At 52.3% G+C, this 15596-nt stretch overlaps 3 protein-coding genes across 3 annotated transcripts; 1 reads left to right on the forward strand and 2 right to left on the reverse strand.

The window, feature by feature from the left end:
* Positions 1–1098: 1098 nt before the first annotated feature.
* Positions 1099–2345, forward strand: BROUX77_006348 (uncharacterized protein; the record flags this gene model as incomplete). The annotated part of the gene is made up of 4 exons (XM_073751323.1): positions 1099–1339; positions 1437–1492; positions 1598–2019; positions 2099–2345. 4 exons carry the CDS (start codon positions 1099–1101, stop codon positions 2343–2345), a joined length of 966 nt encoding a protein of 321 aa, XP_073603417.1.
* Positions 2346–4788: 2443 nt separating this feature from the next.
* Positions 4789–6285, reverse strand: BROUX77_006349 (uncharacterized protein; the record flags this gene model as incomplete). Its single annotated transcript, XM_073751324.1, has 1 exon — positions 4789–6285. The coding sequence occupies one exon, from the start codon at positions 6283–6285 to the stop codon at positions 4789–4791; it is 1497 nt and encodes a 498-aa protein (XP_073603418.1).
* Positions 6286–10067: 3782 nt separating this feature from the next.
* On the reverse strand, positions 10068–13262 carry BROUX77_006350 (uncharacterized protein; the record flags this gene model as incomplete). The annotated part of the gene is made up of 4 exons (XM_073751325.1): positions 10068–10079; positions 10150–12637; positions 12769–12877; positions 13235–13262. The coding sequence occupies 4 exons, from the start codon at positions 13260–13262 to the stop codon at positions 10068–10070; spliced, it is 2637 nt and encodes an 878-aa protein (XP_073603419.1).
* Between the last annotated feature and the right edge of the window lie 2334 nt (positions 13263–15596).

The raw sequence follows: 15596 nt of genomic DNA on the forward strand, positions 1-15596 counted from the left end.
AGTGCTAGAGCGCCTGTACCTGGAGGGGAGGGGAGACGGGGGAGGCGGAGGGGGCCACGGCGGGGCCTGTAGGGCTCTGGGGCCGCGGGGCCACAGGGCGTGCGGGCGCTGAACTTCGCTGGGCTACAGGGCTGTCCAGTGGCCTCAGGCGCCTGGGCTGTCTCGTGAGCGGCGGGTGGTGGTGATGCTGGGGGGCCAGGGGGCCCTGAGCCGGCTGGCCCTGGAGAACATGTGCACACGTCCAAGCATGAATCACGGACGCTGCCCTGCAGGATCTCGCTCGCTGGCAAGTCAAGCCAAGTTCTACAGTCGCTAGAGCCACTAACTGCAGACAGGCTAACATCCAACTAGCCACTGACTGTGGTGGTGGGGGGAGTGGCCGAAAATAACAAATAGAAGGACCGGCCGGTCGATGGCTGGCTGTTGCCCAAAAGTCGTATACGTGCAACTGCAACTGCCCTTGGTCGACGCTGCTGTTCCTGCTCTAAATTCCACCGCGCAGCTGGCAATTTGGACTCGTGAGTGTGTGTGTTTTTTTTCTTTTCTGCCTCCTTCTCTTTTGTCGCCCATCGGCCCATAATTCCCCTGTTCTCTGCCTCTGCGCAGGCTCTTTTTTTGTATTTTCTTTTCTTTTTCTTTTTTTCTTGCGCCGCTCCTGCTCTTTCCAACCGCTGCTCCCTTCTGCTCCTCTCTGCTGGCAACTGCCTTTCTGTTTGACGGCGCGCACCTCCTCCCCTAACGAGCACTCACCGCTTTTGACCAGTGCCTGCCTTCTGTCTCTCTGGCTCGCCCATCGTCTCGGACGTCCTCAAGTAGCCCACTGTCTAATTATCTTCCCGCTACATATATTTTTTCTTCCGCTGCGGCTTTCTTCTTGCACCAACTCTGAACAGTCTTGCGGCGTCCTTTCGTTAAAACCCTATTCATTCTTTCCCCCCTCGTCAACCTCTGTGCCACGCCTTTATTGACTCTTCGTGCAGTCCTCTGAACGCCGCCTTTGCACGACACCCTCCCCCCTTTGTGTCTCTGTCTCTGGCCTCTCTGTGCGCCTCCAGCTACGCTCGCTCTCCACATCAACACCCACACACTCGTTCGGCCATGCTCAGTCTGCGGTGGATTGTCAACGGCGGCATGGTGGGCCTGCCCATCGGAGTCACGCTCGCTGTCTTGTTCGCCATCCAGCCCTGGGATCCCAGCGAGGGCTCTGGCGGCACCGGCGGCTCTGGCGGCGGCAGCAACGGCACGCCGTGGTCCGGAACCGACAACAAGGTCATTACTAGCACGTACTGCCAGGACTCGTACGGTATCACGCCGCCGTCCGAGGGTCTGCAGTACACACGTGAGTTTCCCTCTCTGCCGTGGCCAGTATGGCATAAAACAATGGCCATTGTATCGTGACTGCGTACCTAACCTGTGGCTTCCTCTTCGTCTTGTAGTCAATCCCAACCAGTGGGGTCTGACCGACACCACCGTCGGCGGCCTTTGCATGAACGTAAGTTGATCTTGCGACCTTCTGTGGCTCTCTGCCAGAAGTCGCTTCTCCTCCCTGCCCCGGCCCCTGGCCTCCATCTTCACATGCTAACCGTCTCTCCCGCAGGTCACGGCCAATAACAACGGCACTTATGCTACCAACACCACCGCTCCCAAGTGGTCCATCACCTGGGAGTACGAGCAGGGTCCCGCGACTCAGCCCGTCCACGCCTTCCCCAACGCCAAGATTGACAACGTCCTCCCTGATCTGCTCTCTGACATCACCGCTATGAACCTCGGCTTTCACTGGACCTACGGCCCCGGCAACGAGTCTGCCACCAGCACCGACGTCGACGCCCTGACTGCCAACTCGCTCAACGCCAACGTCGCACTGGATATGTTCATTGACTCCGACCGCACCCAGGCCCAGAACTCGAGCCTGGCCGCCTACGAAGTCATGGTGTGGTTCGCGGCTATCGGCGCCGCTACCCAGCCCATTGGTCTTAGCGCCGGAGCCGTTGCCACCGAGACTATTGGTGGCGTTACCTTGTAAGTCAAGAAGTCAAGTCCCGTGTGTTTGCGCCATCCACCACCGGCAATTCGCTAACCACACCCCTTCCCCACCCAGCTCCCTGTACACTGGCACCAACTCCCATGACCAAAACGTCCTCAGTTGGGTCCCCGCGGACCCCGTCGAGAACATGGATGCCGACCTGCTGCCCCTTGTCACCAAGACTCTGTCCATGACCGGCGACGGCTTCCCCAAGAGCACCGACTACCTGGGCTATCTCTCTATCGGATCCGAAGCCTACTACTCGAATGGCTTTGTCACCTTCACCGTGTCTGAACTGTCTATTGACATCAGACTGAAGTAGGCTGTGCTTTACAAACATGGCTAAAGATATGCCTTGCTTTCTTCCTCCTTTTTTTTTCCCCCCTCTTCCTTATATCTTCTTCCTCTCACCCTCGCTCTCTAATACGACCCACCGCTCTGTTTAAACCTCCGTCCCCTCCCTCCTAGATTTGATAATCTCTTGCACGATCCACGAACGATTCGAATCTTGCGTTTCTTTTGCTTTGTGTACTGTTTGCTCGTCCATGAAATGGCTGTTATTAGACTTGGCCTGCTTCGTTTGTTTTTGTTTTTCTCCTTTTCTAACCCTCCCCCAACACCTCTCTCCATTTCTCTGTTTGTCGGCTGCTTGTGTGTGTGTGTTTTTTGTTCTTCTCTCTTGCTGTTATCTACATTAACGGAGTCTTTCGTTTACTTACTGTCTCAATATGACTCTTGATGTTTTTCTTTTTTTGTCGTTCATGTTATTCCCTCGTGTTCATTTGTGGTTATCTTGTTGTTCGTATCCAGGGTTATGTACAAGAACTTTCATTGTTAGGGTTAATTACAAAACATACAGTATAAATAACAGTGCGAGACAAACAAACACTGTGCTTTGACAGCTGGCACGCACTGCTCCACAGCTGCCCGGACTTGGCAGCTAAGTCTATGTCAACGACATGCCTTCAAGTATGAAATGTAAGGGGACAAAGCAAAAGTCTATTGCTGAGACATATCAAACTAGTAGTCTCGTAAGGCTCTTGGTGTAGGCCGCTGAGTTGAGGCTTTGAAGATGAAAAAAAACAAAAGCAAGGGACCAAGACCCCCCCCCAAGAAAAAGGAAAAAGAAAAGAAAAACATGGTGGAAAGTAGGCTAGATGTGCGAGCATGTATCACGGGGGTGAGCGATGCAGGGAGAGGGCGAAGAGATAGTATGCGAAAGGAGCAAAGGGAGAGGGGGGGGGCGCGGAAGAGGGGGTCAGAAGGACGCTGGAAAAAAAAAACAAAAAGAGAATTGGTAACTGATTACAACTAGTTACGCGGGTTGAATGGGATATCAACTAGTTAACTAGGCCATCCAGACTTGTGCTGATAGGAGGGGGCCGTGGATTGTTGGATGGTGTCAGGACAGTGGACACGAGGGGGAGATAGGGATGGCGGTGTTCTGTATTGGCCTGTCAGACGAGATAGGGAGGACAAGGCTGGCGGCGCGGGTACATGGCAAGTGCAGGAGGGGTCTAGGAGTGTTGTTGTTGTTTTTCGTGGGATGCTTTCATGCGTATCAAGGTGTCACGTCACGTCACGTCACGTTGTTACAGATGGATAAAGATGAGATCAAGGGATGAAATCACACAGTACATAAAGATGAGCAGGAAAAAGACAAAGAAAACAAGTCAAAAGGTGTTTCTCGGAGTGTGAGAAGCAAGATGCATACGTGTATTGTATTTGCATAGAGGAGAAACAAGGCTCACTTATATACATGGCCATGAGATCAACAAGGAGAGAGAGAGGTGGGTGGTAGATGGGAGGGCAATGGGTATTCGTACCATGGGAAAAAAGAAAAGAAAAAAGACTTACATCCATCCATGTGCAGACGCTGGCAAAATGTGACGGTCAGAAAAAAAAACACAAGACAACGACACAAAAAGACCCAAAAAAAGGAATCAAGACAGGACAATGCTCTCAGGACCTCGGAGCAGACAGATGGACAAGGTGGCCTACTCTAGGCATATGGAATATGTGTAGTTGTGTGTGGATGCACGGCCGACAAAGCCTGGCCCTACAACACAAGACTACACCAACAAACCCAAGACAGCGAATCGCTACGTGCGTGGCCGTGGATAACGATGTTGGTCGCCGTCATCAAGCAAGAAACAAAACAGGCTGACAAGCAACCGAAGAACGAAGAAAAAAAACAAAGACTGTAGAGAGAGAGAGAGTGTGTGTGCATGTGCTTTGGAGGGCATATAAGCCCTGTTGCTAGAGGCGTCCGGGCAGGTGTGAGCAGGCAAGCCATGCATCCAGCGGGTTGTGCAACGAGCGCGGGGCGTCCCAGTGTCATAGAGGACAACGCGATTTCCAAAAACCAAACAAGAAAGACAAAAAAAGAAAGTATCAGAGACATCCACTAGGTCTCGCGACGTTAAAACCGTGGTAAGAGAGGACGCACAGAAAAAAAAAAGGCTTCGTGGCATGTGATGGCGCTCGGTGGCTGTCTCTGCTACTTCTGCACCGAGCCGAGCCATGTAGTACAGTACAAACAGGAACCGCAATTACACGGGTTGCTTGTTTGGACAGCATCGACTGCACCCCTGAAAAGGGAAATGGGCTGGTATACCAATGATTTTTTTTAAAAAAAAAAAGTCGGCTAGATGTCGATGGGATGCTTAGGTCATGTCCTTGCAACTTGGACTGGCGCGGGCCGAACATGCTGAACCGGCTCGGGTATCCGAGAGAGAAGCAGGGCCACTGAGGGGGGGCGGTGTTTATTGGGAAGCTGAGGTCGTCCGCAAGATGTCCTGGCCAACAAACTTTGCCAGAAAGGGGTCGAGCTCAATGGTCCGGAAGCGTCCGGCCCATTGCGAGCACCAGGCCTCGTCGGTCCAGGCATGCGACATGGTGCCGGACCACGAGACGACCTCGACGGCCCACCCGCGCTTGAGCGCACGCTCGACAGCCATCAGGAAGCCGTCGGAAAACTGGGCCGCATTGGCATCGCCGGTGGCGAGGACCATGACGCCGGGCTCGGCCTCGTCGAGCACGCTTTGCGCCATTTTCAGGTGCAGGAGCTCGTCGACGCATTGCTCGCGGCCGCCAAGAGTTACCTTGGGGTTGCTGCCAGAGACAGTCTTTGATGGGTCGGGCACTGTCCGATTGAGAATGTGGACGTTGTATCCGGCTTTCTTGGCGTCGAGGGCGTAGCTCGGCCAGTGGCTGGGCTTGCTTGTAGATCCGGCGAGATCACGTCGTGAAATCTTGCGGCCGCGACAGAGAACCTTGTTGAAAGCGGAGAAATTGAAGGTGGGTTGAGTGGGAAATGGCTGGTTCCTAGACATACCCATTTCAGCCTTGCATGCGTCATAGCATCCGATGATGATGTTGGACATGTCAACGAATACATGGAGAGGGCGGTTGGCTGAAGGCACCGATGAAGCCCAAGCAATGTCTTTCTTTTTCAGAGAGTGTAGATACGGTCTCCATTGTGATGATTTGGGCAAAGAGCCTGATGTAGGGGCGACAATGTGAGTATCTGCTCCTGGTTGTCGAACGGGCGAGCGACTTGGATAAGTCTGGGTCAGAGACACGCCCGACGAACTTTCAGCGGGAGGGGCCTTTTTCTTCTCTTTCTTAGGAGGAGAGGTAGCAGCTGGAGGCCGAAGAATTGTATACTGGGGAATAGCGGACTTTTTTGCAGACGAGGAGGATGAGGTGGTGGCCGAGAGAGCAGGAGAGGCGAGTGAGTGAGTCGCAGTTTGAGCGTTGTCTTGCAGCGTGCCGGGATGCGAGGGCGGTGGGGTCGGAGCTGGCGTGTCGGGCAGCCGATTCAGGTAATTGACTATAGCATTGCCGAAACTGCCATGTCTCTCCTGGAAAAAGTCGTAGTGGATGGTCGATGACGTACGGCTTTTGATACGTTGAGTGGCGCCGTGGCTAGGGGGTGGAGAAGATTTGAACGATTGGCGAGGGTCGTCAGCCAGAGCCAGACCATGATTCGCGATTCTGGACTCAGAAAAAGACGAGCGCACCGAGTTGTCAAGAAATACTCTTTGTTGTTCGTATCTTGGAGAGGCACGGTGGCCTGGGGGGATGTCTTTATATTGAGAGCGTTGCGTGCGGCGATGTTGAGCGCGTTGGCGTTCGCGGGCTTCTTGTCTCTCGGTATCTCGTTGACAGATGCTCTCTTGCAGAAAGTGTCGAACGGTACTGAAGTCGCCCAGGTTTGGGGTGGTGGTCGCTGGAGCCGGCGATACAGGTGGCGTCATTTGAGCAAGGCCGAAGGGAAGAAGTGGGTGGCCCGATGTCATTTCCAGGTGAAGGCGACTGATGCTGTAGGTACAATGTGGAGGCTGAGAGTGGGAAAAGAAGCGCAGGCTTGAAACTGAATGGACAATAATATATAAAAGCAACTGGACTGGGGGCGAGAAAAAAAAGGAAGAATAAAGCAGAGTAAAAGGTCGTCGAGGATAGATTTGGTAGCAAAAAAAAAAGGCGAACAAGTCGAGAGAAGAGGACAAAGGACTGGTTAAATCTTGGAGCGAAAACTGGCGAATAAATAAAACCAAGGCACAGCCAGCGTTGGACTGGTGAATGAGACTTGGGAGAACAGACAGCAAGTGTGAAACCCTCTTGGGCTAGTCAAGTCATGCGGTGGCGATGGGCTAGCTATCTAGGCCAGGCAAAACAGGGCACCAAAGCGGGAGTAGACAAGTTCGGCGCTGACAGGGGGGACTAGATTACTCAAATGCAGATTTAGGTGCGCTCGCAGCAAAACACGACAGCAGCCAGCAGAACTAGAGCAGCAGGCGATGCGATGACAGCGAAGATCAGGTGCAAGCTGGCAAGCTGATGCTTGGAATATCAACGGAAGCCGGTGGTGAACGAAGCAGGCACACGAAGCAGGGCTAGCTGCAATGTATGTATGTGCAAGTATGTATGTATGTACAGGTATTGAGGTAGTGTGGTTATCGGAAGGAATGCGGAGTCGGGTATCGGTATAGCCAATAGAGGCCTGCCAGCGCACAGCAGGACAGTGGCCGAAGACGAACAGCGAAGGCAGAAAATACGCAGGGTGCAGACAGAATGCACAGAGACTGAACGGACCCAGACACAGGCACAGGCACAGAGAGACGGTGAGGAGGTCGGCGGCGGTGATGGTGTAGTGGCTCCGGGGGAAGAGGGTCTAAGGAACGGCGGGTTCGAGGAGCGCGGGCCTTTTCTGTTGTGTTTTTTTTTGTATGGACGTGAACCGAACGAGATTGAGAAGAAGAAAACGATGATGAGATCTTGAGGCGTAGGCTGGGTGGCCGGCAGACAGCGCAGGGATGGCAGAAGTAGCAGAGCAACAACAAAAAATAAAAAAGGCGGTTGGTTTACTTGTCAAAGTCCGTCAGTCTTGCAGCATGGACAAGAGGGGAGGGGATCATCGCAAAACAACTTACAACAGGCAAAGACGAGGAAGAAAAAAAGACTGCCAAATAGTGAGGTCCTGGAACAGCACAAGATTGAGATATCAAGGAAGAAGAGTTTGAAAGCAGACGCGAAAATTTTGCCGCTGCAGATGGGGGAGACTTTGGGAAAGAACCAGAGCAGAAGCCTGAAGCCCAGGATAGAGACAACAGGAGCAAGAAGGCAAGTTGGGCTAGGACGATATGATGTCATTGGCTCCCTTCACCAAGTCGAAAAGACAGTTAGTAGTTGCCCTCAGCTACAGCCAGCGGCAAGTGCCCAAAATGCCACAGCGAAGCAGGATGCGCCAAACGGGGTGGACAAAGACACATAACCGCACAGATGCTAAGAGTTGACAAAGGAAAGATAAAAAGCCTCGCGTGGCACTACATACATGATACATGAAGCTTGAGACCCGGCGTTGGTGAAACTGCCATTCTTGTTTTTTCCCACGGCACGGCCACTTGCCGCCGTTGGCTTCTCAGCCCAGCTTAGCGGTGTCTGCCTGTCTCAAACCTTATTGCGGACCCAGAGAAACAGAGAAAGCCTCGCCGCCTTGGGAAGGCGCCTGGCCACACCGACTGCGCACCTGCCCGAGTTCCTGGCCGTCCAAGCACGGCAGCTGTGGCGGCCGTCGAGAACGCAGTAATTGCCGGACTGGCTTGGGCTGCCGGACTGGCTGACTAAGCAGCCTGTCTCTGCCGTGTACCACCCACATCAACCAGCTATTTGCATATGTAACTATGTAACTATGTAGATATCCCCACTATATGCATAGAAGAAGGGGCCAGGCGGAGAGCAAAGTCTTGTCACTCGCTCGGCGGATCGGTTCTCCTGGCACGTTACTTTTTCTGTCCCGGCTGCGACTGAATCTGATCGTGCTTATCCAAATAAAGGCACCCAGGAATCAGCCTGAAGCCCCCAAAGCGGGCATCCCATCCTGCTTCTGCGGGCTTGGATGTGGCGCCTATGCTGTCGGCCGATGCACGGCGCATGTAAGTTGGCAGTATGTGCTGGCCTTTGCAATGCGCTGTCTCAGGCTTGCGGACAGCTCAGTTCTCATGTAGTTAGGACGTCCATACGTGCAGGGAATACGGCTGCCATCGTAGGGGGAAGAAACCCGGAAAAAGCAGCAATGGCGGCTGCCAGCCATTCAGGTTCGTCAAGTGAAATTCTCGACCGCCACCTGCACCTTGCATGTATGTATATACATACATGCATACATGCCTGCTTGATTTGCACTGGGATGACAAACCCAAAAACTGGCTCATCATGGCCGATGGTGCGCGTCCGAGTTCCAGAAGCGGGGGCCGGCCCCCGCAGACGGCCTTCACTCGACCTAGCAGGCCGGTGAGAAGCGCAGAGCAGCCCATGCTACTACATATAGACTTTGCACACGGGACTCTAGGCTCTGCTGTTTTCAATGTATGTACATACATCATGGCACCAATGCAAGGGACTCACGGACCAACTCGGGCCTCGGGCCTTTGACCTCTGGTGCCCCCCCCCCCCCCCTCTTCCCCCTTCCCCGCCCCTCCGCATCCTGTCACCGGTCGCTTTCCCAGCCCAACAACAATGCGATGGGATGTGCAGATGCTTGGACGATCAACCTGACAACCCCACAAAGATCTGATAGCCATCGGTCTGAGACGGAAGTGAACAGTCGTTGGCAAGGCGCCAACGCCCCAATTGGCCCTTAAACTCCCGCCGTTGCTCAATCTTTCCCGTTTCGCTAGCCCCCATCTCACCGGTCTTTCCAGCCATCTCAGCCACCATGTATGCATACATGCATACATATGCATGTATGTATGTACATACATACAACATGTATCTCATGCGCTACATGCATACTACCGGTCTACGTGAGCCCATGCACACTTATGTGAATATGCCCATCACATCACATCACATCACGTATGTACATGGGCTCCGAGTTCACAGACATCCAAGTACACACACACATACAGACATGCATAGCTACATATGTATGTACATACATACACAACTAGTCATATATCTTGCTTGCCATATCTGCCAACACATACATGCATTGCATCAAACATCCAGCTTTGTAAACGAACTACGCCGGCCTGACATGACAACAAGACTTTTACTAAATCAGCCACTGGGCCATTCTACTGCGCGCCGTCCATCTTGTCTCCCTGTCTCAGGCTTCTTGGCCGTCTTTGGCTTTGTCTGTCTGTCTTGCTTTCTTTCTCTAACTCTTGCTCCATGTGGTTTGCCTCCGTCACCAGTTCAAGCCCGTGAGGCCTGCTGACTCAGCTGCGCCCCGCCTCCCCTTCCCCCAGACATGGCAGCCCCACATCGGTAAGGCCTAGTTCACAGTCCGAGCTTTTTTTATCCGTGGTCCGTGGCCACTGTCATCCGGTGTTCAAAGTTTCGTCTGGGTTAAAAAAAAAAAAAAAAAAAACTCGATGTCAATTAACAAAAACAAAAAAAAAGAAAAAAGAAAAACGGCAAATAACCAACAACCAAAACAAGGAATGGCAGTGTATATGTAACAAAGTATTTTCAACATATGGACTTCCGCTCCTCAACCCCACCCTTTTTCCCAAAGACACAAAGTGGCTCTCGCCTCTTACATCACGACCTGAGGAATCACATGTTAGCGAGACTGCCGAGCAAAAGGGTTGATGTATTAGAGACCAAGCTATACTTACACAGTCACCGTCTGATTTACCCTGGGGAATACCCATTTCTTCAAAGGTAGCAGGCCCCTTTGGTGGAGGGGCAGTCGCAGCTTTCGCTGGCTTCAAAGAAGCTGCTGATGTCGATGTTGGCATAGAGTGAGCCTGTGAAGGGGGCTGTGAGAGGGGAGGACGGCCCTGGGGTTGACCCATAGGCGAGACAGGCCCTTGCTGAGGCGGCGGTCTGTTTTGAGATGGAGGCGCACTGCCGACACGGCCAGGATGATCGACAAAGTTTCCGGGGCCGCCTCCGGGTCTAGGACCCGCTCCACGGCCACCTTGGCTCGGCCCATTAAGCCCGGGCTTGGGACCACCTGCCAAACGCGGGTCATAACCACCGCCATTGTGGTTTGGCGACAGGCCAGACTGCGGTCGTTGGTTAAAATTGCCCTGTTGAGGGGGACCCTGTAGGACTGGGCCCTGCGGGCCTGGACCCTGATAGTTGGACATAGGCCTGCCCTGCATATTTCCAGGACCCATCCCAGGCCCATTGTAGTTGTGTGACGGGGGCTGTGCACTCATTGGACGCTGAATGTTATGGTTCATCCCCATGGCTGGTCCAGTGCTCTGGCGGAAGCTTCCATGCTGCTGGGGAGCCAAGTTGTTATTACCCATTCCCATGTTCATAGGAGGGCCGTTATTAGCCCAAGGTCCGCCGCGACCCATCTGGTTCGGAGGGGGGGCCTGGGAAGACGGACGAATGCCAAAGGCGCTCGAGGGCCGATCCGCAACAGGACCACGTCCATTCGGGCTGAAATGAGGGTTTACATTGGGAAGTTGCATGTCATCCTCAGGATAGGGAACTGCACCAGGGCTGCCGCCTGGGCCCTGGGGGCTCTGGCCCTGAAGGTTAACCGTAAATGCTGGAGGGCGAGAGTCTTGAATCGAGAGTTTTGATGCATCAGGCATGGTAATGTTGTCTTGCTGAGGATTACCCGATGTAATCTTTGGAGAAACGCCAGGAGAAGCGTGCTGTGAGAGCTGCCCAGGGGCCAAATTATCTTCAGAGACTGCAGGCATAGAACTGGCAACCTGCTTGAAACGCTCAGGTCTCTTGCCACGCATGGAACCATGCTGCGACTTGATACGGCCCAGAGCAACTGTCTCGTGATCCTTCTTGGTCAGAGTCTTTTGTTGATTAAGAGACTCTAAACGGCCTATAGCATCCTTGTTGCCATTTTCAGCGGCCAGCTCGTACCACTTGCGAGCCTCTCTCACGTCCTTGGGTACATGAATACCAATCTCGCTGTAGTAGCCCACGGCAAATTGACCAGTAGACAGTTTGGCATTGGCAGCCTCGAGAGCAAACTTGTAAGCAAGCTTCTCGTTCTTGGCAAAGAACCCTTCGTATCCAAACAAGAACCAACGAGAAACACCTAGACAGGCCTCGGGCATGTTTTGCTTAGCAGCCAGAGCATAGTAGTGGATCGAAAGTGACGGGTTGAAGTCACACCCCATCTGGCACAGCTCGTAGGCTTGTCCCATCTTCAGCTGGGCCTTGGCAAAGCCTAGGAAAGCGGCGCGCTCAATGTACCACTTGGCCCTGGCATAATCAATAGGGAGAAGACTTTCCGGGAGGTTGATGTCAGGGAGCTCTCTAGCAATGAGCATACCCAAAATGTATGCACCCTGAGGAGCGTCTTCATCAGCAGTATCAGCAGCCTGGTTTACCAAATCAATACCGCGCTGATAGTTCATTACTTGGCCATGCTGGCCTAGTAGAGACATCATTCCCATTCTGTATGCTGATGCGGAATCGCCACCAGAAAGACCTCTTTGGTAATGTTCAATTGCCTTGGCCATGTCAGCCGAGGCAGAAGTTTCATAGAACATGCCCATTCTGTATTCGGAGCGAACAAATCCCAGCTCAGCAGAAGACCGATAACCGTTGAAGGCTTCGCGTTTGTCCAGTCGCATCCCAAACTTGCCAAACTCTAGCCATTTTGCACGGATGAACAGGGCCTCGGGGTGGCCCTGATCAGCCAGATAATTGATAATGTTGACTGAGGCAATGCGGAGTTCGTGTTCGGTTCTTGGAGTCGATGAGCGTACAGGATCAAGAGGTTCTCTCTTGGCAGCTTCACTCGACATGTCTGCCCAGGCCAGGACACTTTTGGACCAGTCAATCTGACGCTGGACGTCCTGTGAGTTGAGAACAACATCCTTTTGGTTCCATAGAGAGCTTTCCAGATCATCATCACTCAATGGCACGTTATCGCCCTTGACCTTTGGGAAAGGGGAGAAGTTGGGCATGTTGTCAAATCCAGAGGATGTAGGATGTGTCGGTTCATGTGTGGATTTCTGTGCAGGGCTAGAGAAGCCAGGGCTTGTCATAGACTGGAAAGGGGTGTTGGAGCCAGTGCCAGAGACTGGAGGAGAGGTCGGTGCCGATATACTGCTGGCTTCTAGCTCCATGCGTTGCAGATCGTTCTGCATGTTTTGGGGGACTTCAGGCATAATACTATAATGTTAAAGGGCGGTGTCAGTGATGTATCGTTCATTATGGGACATAGGGCAAGCATGTGATTAGATAAGGCATGACTTTTTTGTTGAAAGGGAAAGGGCTAGCAGAACAAAGCCGAAGCTACATACCGTTGAGGAGAAGGGGCCACGACTTCTGGAGGCATATAAAAGTCATCAAAGCCACCGGGAACAAACGTGGCGCCTAACGAAGGGCCGCCCGTATTGTTGTTTGAGTCGTCTAGAGCAGTGTAACCAATAGCGAGTTCCATTGTCAGTCAAAGACGTTGTGTGGCTTGAAGTTGAAGAAAAGCGACGTTGTATATCGACCATGGGCGGCTGCACTGCGGCTTATATGTGGGATGGTAGTGTTGCGTATAAAAAAAGGTTGTGACCCTGACTTCAGGGACAACCTCCTAAATGGCACATGTTGGCCCTTAGGGCGGTACCTGCATGTCCATAGTGTCGAAAGTTCTGTGTGTTTGGCCAACGAACAGGTGCTGAGGCTGTACTTGTGCTTGTGCTATTTGACACAGCCATGCGGCACAAAAGGCTCAAGGGTGTGGCTACACCAAGCTCTCAATGGAGGGAAACTTACAGCCTTGCTGGTTGTTGTAGTGTGACATGGTGGCACGATATAACTGGAGCCAAAGGCTGCTCGATAGCTGGAATGAAGAAGGGCTCGGAAAGTGTTGGTTTGTTGTGTGATATATACAAGACTCGAGTATATATGGCGCAAAACGGATTGGAGCGCAAAGATGCCGAAGTTGAGCGGGGGATCGCCGGAGATGGTTGGCAGACGGGTTGGCGAACTCAAGAGTCTATGTGGTAGACAGACACCTAAAGGCTAAGAAAGCGGAGCGTAGAAAGCAAAAATATGTATCAAGTTGGTTTGCGGGCCTCGATGGGGGTGCAACGGACGGAGGTTCGGATTCGGCTTTGGGGTTGGGATATAGCGACGAGCTGAGGGGTTGAGAAGTCGACAGTGGGGAACGCGAGCGGAAATTGGCAACGGGACACAGGCAGAATGAGAAAACGGCGGTGGCTATTGTGTAGCAGCTGTGATACTGAGTTTTTGAGCAAAGCAACCGGAGTCGGCACCGTTCGGGTTTGGCGGTGGCCAAGGTGAGGTGAGGAGGAGAGGCAGAAGATCAGAAGTCAGAGCTCCTTGGCTGGGCTGTTATTCTTGTTGGCTGTCAGGTACATAACCCGAAGACAATCAAAGCGGGGTGGGGTGCTGAAGGGACAAGGGTATATGGTAGGTATGAGGGAGGGCTGAATCCAATTGGCGGCAGGAGTAGAGCGAGGGACAAAAAAAGAACAGAATAAATGGGTATGTACAAGTGGCCGCTAGAGGGGGACAAAAGCGCGGATGAAACAGAAAGATTGAAGACGGCAGCTATGTGATGATGAATATGAAGAAAAAAAGAAGAAGAGAATCTGGCAGCAACGGCGAGCTGAAAAAAAAAAAAAAAAAAAAGACGAAAAAAGGGGAGCCTTGGCTTTCGGGCGTCGACTTTTGTAATTTTCTGCCAGGGGCTGTGGAAGAAGGCGCGGAACCAAAGAGGTAGCAAGGCAGAGAGCAGTTGCTATGCTAGTTGATTTGCGAGATTGTCAACATGTGGCGCGTGACGTACGACTCGGCTGTCACTTGATCCGCCGCTACGGCAAAAGCAGAAGGAGACTCTTGAGCAGCTGCAAAGTTTATGTCACGGCGCGAAGAAAAAGATCGTGCCTTCCTTGTATGGTCGCTCCCATGGGCCGGGAAGCAACTGCTCGAGTTTACTAGCACAGTCCGGCAGTTACCTGTCTCTCTTGCACTTCCATACTCTTAGACCCTTAGACTCTCTCATTGTCATCCCTTCATCTCAATCACCACGGGGTTACCTCTCTGTAGCACTGGCTTTTTCCCGCCTAAGCCACCTTTGCTGCATTTCATTTTATCTATCCACCAACTACTGCTAATACGTAGCTGATAGACTAGAAGAAACTTCTTGGTCGACCCAGCCCGCTTTATGCCCCGCTACAACGAAGCCGTTGTTACAGAGCAAATCCGGCTGACGCGTTACATTCTGGGTCCCCTGGATCCTGCTTGTGATACACGCCGAGCCCACAGCCCTCTTTGGTTTCACTTCACATGAGATGCTGCTGTATGTCTGATATGCGATAGGGTTGGATATATGGCCTCAACTGGCTAGTATCATGGCGGAGGAGCGGAGCAGCTGGGCACCGGAGTATTTATTGGCTTGGCTCCTAGTAATGATACACAAAACCAGACAACATACACAGTTGTTTTGCAGATATCGCCCCAACTCCGCTCTTTGGTACTTGTGGTTGGTGATATACTTGTGACGCCTGCAAGAAAAATTACCGTGTAAGCCGTATTCCACTTCACTTTGACTGTCTGGTTTGCAGTCTTCAAAGCGATTTTCAGGGATCCGACCAACCCTAATTTACAACTGTGTCACCAATAACCCTAATTATACGCCTAGATAATTTCCTGGACAGCAACATCCACCAAGGACCGATGGTGTAGTTGGTTATCACGTTTGTCTAACACTCACTTCTGATTGGATGGACACAAAAGGTCGGCGGTTCAAGTCCGCCTCGGTTCAAATTTTTGCATGATTCCCCCGCGCAACCTCGAAGTCAAATAATCATACAGCCTAACTCCATCTGCCAAGGTTTTCACGGGTTTTGTAGGACGTAAAAAAAAAGGCAAGTCAAGGTGTTTTTTTTGTGTCAATGCCGTTTAAAAGCAGGAGCAGGGAAGCAAGCGTAGGCACAAAATAGTGCATCAAGAACATGTTTCTAAACACGTATAAATATCGGTGATATAGCCGCTGAGTTATCCGTGCTCTCCCAGTTGCTTGGACGGAGAGTTGGAGAGTGAACGGAAACAGAAAATGGTGCCAGGAAGAATGAAGGATCAATGTTCTCTGTGTGCCTAACTACAACTA

Source organism: Berkeleyomyces rouxiae (assembly GCF_048999995.1).
Source record: "Berkeleyomyces rouxiae strain 22BRR77 chromosome Unknown BrBRR77_ptg000008l, whole genome shotgun sequence".
NCBI classification, from domain to species: domain Eukaryota; kingdom Fungi; phylum Ascomycota; class Sordariomycetes; order Microascales; family Ceratocystidaceae; genus Berkeleyomyces; species Berkeleyomyces rouxiae.